Source organism: Medicago sativa, chromosome 1, assembly GCF_051527215.1.
Source record: "Medicago sativa cultivar Bolivia chromosome 1, Bolivia_mono, whole genome shotgun sequence".
NCBI lineage: Eukaryota > Viridiplantae > Streptophyta > Magnoliopsida > Fabales > Fabaceae > Medicago > Medicago sativa.
In genome coordinates this window covers 90,952,937-90,960,316 of record NC_140749.1, presented here as the reverse complement: position 1 = coordinate 90,960,316, position 7,380 = coordinate 90,952,937, and the positions used below count along the sequence as shown (strand labels likewise).

Genomic DNA, 7,380 nt, shown 5'->3' with positions numbered 1-7,380 from the left:
GTGAGTCACTATTTAGGTTTATAATCCCAACTAACTATGACAACAATGCGAGGTTTGTAAATTTGCATGCCTGAATTTGGTTGTATGCATTTCCCTCTCTGTGCTCCCACCTAGTGCTCTTCCATGTCTCATGGTCAGGCACTATAAGTTAGTGGATTGTGCTTACCTTGCAACTTGCAAGTGAATTTAATCCAAATTTATCGTACTCTATCTATCCGTTCTAAAATAAATGTCATTTTAGGAAGTATGAATTATGTTATCGATGATGCTATAAGTGTATTTAAGATATTTGTTAAAGAATTTAAAAGACAATAATGTTTTATGTTTAAAAGAGAATATTTTAGAACACTTGTTAGCAACATTTTTCTGATTTTACTTTCAAATTAATATTGTGTGAAACACTTTTTGTTTTGAATTGGCCCAAGGCCCAATCCGACTCCGCTCATATCCGACCCGAATCCATTAAGCATGCGATATACCACATGATGAACATGCCTTATAATCCATCAAATCACAATGCAGGTCGAGAGTTGCTCACCGGTCCAAGAGTTGCTCACGCCCACCGGACCAAAAAAATATTTTTGTCCCTATAAAATATTTATTCAACTTTTAGTCTCCATGATATTTTCCGGCCACAATTTTTGTCTGTATAAAAATTAAAACAAATTGAATTCATATCATATACAATAATTATTATATAATAACAAATTACATCTATGGACCCTCTTATAAACAATTGAGACATTCTCCTCCCTCCACACCTCTTGTGCACCCTTTAATTTTTCATAAATGTCCAATGATTTTTCAATTCTAGAATCCGAAATGTGTTGTCATGTCATTTAAAAAGGGAAAAACATTAACCACAATTGAATCATGACTAGCTGCTTTTTCAGGATTATTACCCATCTGAATTTTAGAATCCGAACGACGAAAGACCAATTTTACACATATGAATATTAGAATTGAAACGCTTACATGGTTCGAACACCTCAAGATAAAATGCAATTCTAGAATTTTTCGCATTCTAACTTTAAAATCTATATATGTAAAATGCAATCTTTAACATTATAGATGCGAATAACTCATTAAAATTTTCGGGTTTGGATTCTAAAATCTCAAGAAAAAAGAGAGGGTATTATTGTGTTTCCAGGGGGTTCGTGAGATATAGGGGGATGTAATTTCTGTTAACAATTTCAACATGATTCATGGACTTTTAATTGGCCCATTTACATTATGAAATGAGCAAACTAATTATAATTACAATATTGATTTTAAAACCCCCGCCACAACTGCGACCATACATACACCCCACAAATGCTTTATCGTTTCTTATTAGTTATTGTCTTAAATGCAATTTTGTACCTAGTTTTTTTTGTCCATTTATCCTAGAATCAAACTAGGGATAACAGTTCCCATTACATCACCTAGAAGAAAATGACTGAATTGGGTCGAAGAATATCACCGTTCAAAGAATATATATTGGTTGGCTAACACATCCATGAATTGGTTAACTTCACAAAAAGATTGTTTCACAACGACCTCCAACTCAAGCAAGCGACATCTTCTCAACTAAAGACTTTCCCGTAGACAATCACTTCCATTTTTTATAAGAACATTAGCAACAACTGCTAAAGAGTTTATATTTTAACTCTACCGTCCGAAATCCAACTTTCTAGCATACGTAAAACCTTTATACGCTCCCCCATAACTGTTGTCATATACTAAGCATTACACATCTCAATCCTATTAGCAAAATCACCCAACCATTCAGCTTAACTGTTTCCCTCCTCCAGCGGCTTCCGACAATTTAAGACACATTCAAAAGGTGGAGTTACAATCACTCTATGAACATTGTGGAGGCAAATGTTATTGATCTTATATCTGACATACGCCAAAGCATCTCGTTGACCATTTTCAACAATCACTCAATTTTATAATACTCTTTAATGTTGTTTTTGTATTTGTTGTTTTTATTCTTTTCTTCTGTGTTAAGCCCATGCCCCCATATGGTTGTCAATTGTATTTTATTTTATTTACTTTTAGGAAGTATTATTGCTATTTTTCTAGCAAGAAAAATCATTATTACCATCTCTGATTTATGTGTGACGAAAAGTCTAATAAAGAGAGATTCCAGGTCTTTTCCTATTTCAGGAGAATTAAAAAGATATTAAAAAACTAAGAAGTTAACCTATTTTTAATACGCCATTTTGTTAAAATATTCATATAATTCGCATCTGCTGCATTTTTTTTTTTTTTTTTTTATAAAAAACTTTGATCTGGAGGAGGGGGTTGAGTCTGCTGAATTTTCAATAAAATAACCACACAGTTGCCAACAAGGAAGAGAGTAATAAAACAACATTACAACGAGCTTTTAATTTTCAATATGGTTACTTTTAAATGTTATTTTATAGCTAAAGTGGAAGAATTAGAAAAGAGCAATGATCATAGATTCAAATGTGCGTTAAAGAAAGTACTAATAGAAAAGCAAATTCTACATATAAAAATACAACTTACAAACGCGTAAAAAATATCTTACACAATTTCCTTTAGTCCCAAAAAAAAAAAAGCATACGTAATTTTCAGTCAAAAAAACATCATACAACGTAGTTTTAGAGTTTTTTTTTTAATAAACGTAGTTTTAGAGTTAGAAGTTAGAACAGAAGGTCTCTTTTTTAAAAAATAAATAAATATGTGGAGGTTAAAAATGTTTTGCGCCGTCTGCGGGCCGGGTGGCTAAGAGTTACAACTATGGAGGTCCATTGTGTACTAAACTCTTTTTTTAGGCCATGTGTGCCTAATATATAAACAAACAATTAATGAATAAACAAACCAAACAGGTTAATTCGAGAATAAAAAAAATAGTGCAACCAAATGGGTTGACGGAAAACAAATGGGAATAATAAATATTACTTTACATTGTTGAGTTTTGATTTAAAAACATATGATTGTGTTTTTGCGAAATTGTGGTTCGATTTGGTTCAGATGTTTGGAAGTTATAGTTTTAGGAAAATCGTGATGCGTTTTGGATCATGATTCGTATTTGTATGGAAGCAAATTGTGGTGCAATCAAAGAAGTCGTGGTGCAATTGCCTAGATCTTAAATTCTATAAAAGCACTCTTTGTTTCATTTGTTGAAGTGTCATAGAGAATATCACATAACCAAATGATGAAACTTTTAAGAAACTAAAGGCTAGATGTTGAGGGTCTTTGGATGGGGATTCATAGGGTTAAAATGTCAATCTTGGAGAACCATAAGTGGGCTTCTTGGGAAAGAGTTGATGTGTTTTGGGGAGAGACTCATGGGTTGGGAAACACACGAGATGGTGGGTAATTTGTGAGCAACTTGGGTGAATATCGGGAGACCAAAATAGAAGATCCTTAAGAAATCAAAGTCTAAGAGTTGATTTAGGTTGGGGCTAGACTCTAGAGTTGAAAAACAATTGGGAAACACCTTGGATAGTGAAATCATTGAGTTTCTTGATCATGCGAAAAAGATTCGTAAAAATGGTAGAAATTATAATTGCTTTCGGTGAGCTTGTTAAAGCTAATTTCTTGTTATTTTTTTGTAAATAACTTTTGACAGTGGATTGGAGATCTCTCTCCCCTCCAGATATACGTGATCGTTGGGTCGAACTGGGGGAACAAATCCTTGATTTTGTTCTCTATACACTACTCTCTTTATCTTGTTGTTCTTTGGTTCGATTGTTATTTTGCTTTACACTTGGTTGCTATGTTAGATCTAAATATGTTGTTGGTGCTTGTGACTTATTTTGTTATTGGTTGTGAGTGATACTTCTTGCACTCATCTAAGTTTATTGATGTGAGATTTGGAGTTCCGTATTCCCAACACTTTTCATTACAAGTATTCTAAAGAGCATAATTACGAGTGTTAAGGATTGGGTAATTGCAGATTTAAATCCACGCTTCAATATACCAAATATTTTTGTAATCTTTTATAATCGGAGTTGTATTTAATTACAAGACACTGTCCTAAATTATTTACCACTTTAAAATATTAAGAAATCACTGATTAAGGTTTTGTCTAGTAGTAAAAATACAAGTTTTGGATGCAGGTTTGAGTCTTGCTAGCGTCATTGAGGGAAAGTAAATGAAAATCTTTTGGTAATTGTCCCCCAATGTTATTTTTTTTAGTTGCCTGGAAAACCAACCTCCCACCTTGTATTTCTATAAAAAAAAAAGTTATTAATATTTTAAATAATTGACTATTTCTAAACCATCTAGATCCAAAACTTGTATTTTTACTACTACCTTCGCCCTTAATTATAAGACTTTTTTTAGATTTTGTGTATCCCTTTTTATAAGACCCCTTTATTATTTTCAACTACATTAATTATTTTCTTACTTACATACCCTTATTTATTATACATTTTTTTTCTTCAATCAACAACAAATAATATGTTGAAACCATAACCAAACTCTCTCTTAAAGGATAAAATTGTAAAAACAATAGTAATTATAAACAAATTTAATAGAAATATCAACTTTCTTAATTTTCGTGATTTTACCAAAAAGGTCTTCAAAATAGGGACAAAGGTAGTAAGCGCATTTGCATTTATTTCTTATAAATGATAAAAATAATAATGTTTACCTTTATTTTATTTTACGAAAATAATCACATTTACTTAACAACTACTCCATCCGTTTCAAAATACATGTCACAGTCAATCGCTTTACACATGTCAGTGTACAACTTTGACCGTTAATATCTTTAATCATCTAAAGTAAAAAATTATAAAAAAGTTAATATTTATCAAAACAAATCGAACAACATCTTACATGCTAACATTTGTATTTATATGTTAGTTAAAAAGTATGGTCAAAGTAAGTCATGTGAATAATGCATATTTCAAAAATGCGACATTTATTTTGAAACGAATGGAGTATAATCAATATGAGTATTTTAGTCTTTAAACATTTATTTACTATAAAAAACAATAAAATTAATCATTTTCTTAACAATTATGTTTTGCAGTATCTAAAATAACATAATAAGACCAAAAGAGCAGCAAGCAATTTACTCTCTATCAAATATTTTTTAACACTACTTATTTTTTTTGTTAAAATTGATAGGTATTCCATTTCGATTTTAATTGTTATGTCATGAGTGAAACACAACTATTACGCTTATAAATGACTTATACACACCTAAGTATTTGGTATTGGAGCCCACACTCTCTCCTTATGAAATCTTCTTTAACAAGAGAGTTTTGCATGATCACAAGATTTAGACACATTATTTAGACATATATATAAATGAAAAAAAAATGTAGAAGAGAAAACAAAGTAAATGATATTTTTTAAAATAAGTAAATGATTTGTACTTTTTCAAATATTCATTCTTCATTGTTTTGCTTTTTGTAACATTAATCAACAACTTTCTTGTACGTATCTTGTAAGTAAAATCCTTTTCAAACAGTGAATACTTGAAGTTCAAAATCTCCACCGGTCAAATCAAAAAACACAACTCATCAATTATAGTATATTACAAATTTTATAATTGATAGTTGTAGCTCCAATGTCAACGGTCAGCATTGTTGGCCAAATAGTTTATCTTAATCTCAGCTTATATATACACTACCTACCCTCTCTTCCCTATTCACCAAGTTTCACTTTTCTTTCTCCTTTTAGCAAAACATTACATTTCTTTCTTCTTATACGCATCTTTCAATTCAATTTGTTGTAATAATATTGAGTTGAACTAAAAAATGAAGCCTGAATCAAAGTTGCATGGTTTTTATGATCAACAAAAGAATATGATCAATGGTCCTCGTCCTTCCCCTTTGATGATACGCAAGCCTAATTCATCACCCAAACAACAAAGGGTTCCCATAATCATTTACACACAATCACCAAAAATTATTCACACAAAAGCACAAGATTTCATGGCTCTTGTTCAAAGTCTCACAGGCATGTCCACTACCAATCAAGTACAGCCACGTCAGCTAGAAGTCTCTGAGAATTTTGAGTCATCTTTGTCTGATGGATCAAACAATAATGGTGATGAAACTACTTCAACTAGCTCGGTTATTAAGAGGGAATATAATATTGATGAGAATTTTGACAAGGGTGGTGTAAATAGCAATGTTGATGATAAACATAGTCCTTCTAATCTGATGAAGTTTGCTGATATGCCATTATTCACTCCAACTTCACATGATTTCTTCTGCTCTCCATCATCACGACCAGTGTATAAATTTTCTGATTCTCCATATGGGATTTTGGGAAGTTTGATATCTCCTTCTGGATTGGGATTCATCCAAGATCTACCTGAATATTAATTCTTCACTTTGGGGTATATGGTTGATGTTTATTCATCAACTAATAGGTGCAAGCTGTGTGCTATATTAGGCTGGTCTCTTATTTGTTAATTAATTTGTTGCATATTTATTTTTTTGTAAAGTTTGTTGTATTATGGACATAAGAAATTGACATGAATTACTAGGAGATTTAATTCATTCTTTCTAGACATAAGAATTAGCAAAAGATTATTCATTTGGTTTTAATTTGTTAATTTCATTAATTTTACACTGTTGTTTTTTGTTTATTTCCATGTTAATTTCTCATTACTTACAAAAAAGCTGTGCATGCAATCCTATTTTTTTGAGTGTATAATTCACCTTCCAATTTAGCAGTTGTTTATATATCTAGCTTCTTCTCTCTTTCCAACCCCTAGGCTAAATAATGGTAAAAGAAAGGGGAAGGAGTATTGTGTGAAACCAAACTAACCACAAATATGGTCCATAATTCTTTTTGAAACAAAGGGAATATGGTCCATAATTTTATCACGTGTTTAATTATAACCAATGGATCGATGCATTCAAGCATCTAGCTAGTCAACGTGAAAGACAATCCAACAAGTTTAATGGATCGCTGTCAGGTTTGGGATTTTTAGGGATGTGGGTTTTAATAATTCGTAGTTCAACCTTAAATTAAGTATAGTCGGATATTTCACTCAAAAATAGAACTTAAATTTTTTCTAACAATTTGTCATTTAATAGAACTCGTTAACTCTTGAGTCAAATCACTAGATTAGATTTATGATTTTTGTCAACATGTTATATTGTTATTTGAATTATTTTCTGATTTATCCATCAATTAATGGATTATTATCTGATTATAATCAATCCCCTTTGATGAGGAGCTGTACTATTACATTAGGCAAGATCAAAAGTCAACTCCTTCCTTATCATACTATTTTTTTTTAACTGCAACTTGAAATTTTCAATCGTTCAATTACCAACATTTGGTTGACCATATATTTAACATTTGGTTGGATTGGAGTTGCAATTGTCAATTGCTTACACACGCCACCGGCAAGACCCCAATATTTATATTACAGCTTACGTTTCATAACAACGG

General features: G+C 31.3%; 1 protein-coding gene across 1 annotated transcript; it reads left to right on the top strand.

Annotated features, from left to right (window-relative positions):
* Nucleotides 1-5,624: 5,624 nt before the first annotated feature.
* LOC146959059 (VQ motif-containing protein 8, chloroplastic-like) lies at nt 5,625-6,524 on the top strand. The gene has a single exon (XM_085740592.1). The coding sequence runs from the start codon at nt 5,727-5,729 to the stop codon at nt 6,297-6,299; it is 573 nt and encodes a 190-aa protein (XP_085596718.1). The 5' UTR covers nt 5,625-5,726; the 3' UTR covers nt 6,300-6,524.
* The last annotated feature ends 856 nt before the right edge of the window (nt 6,525-7,380 follow it).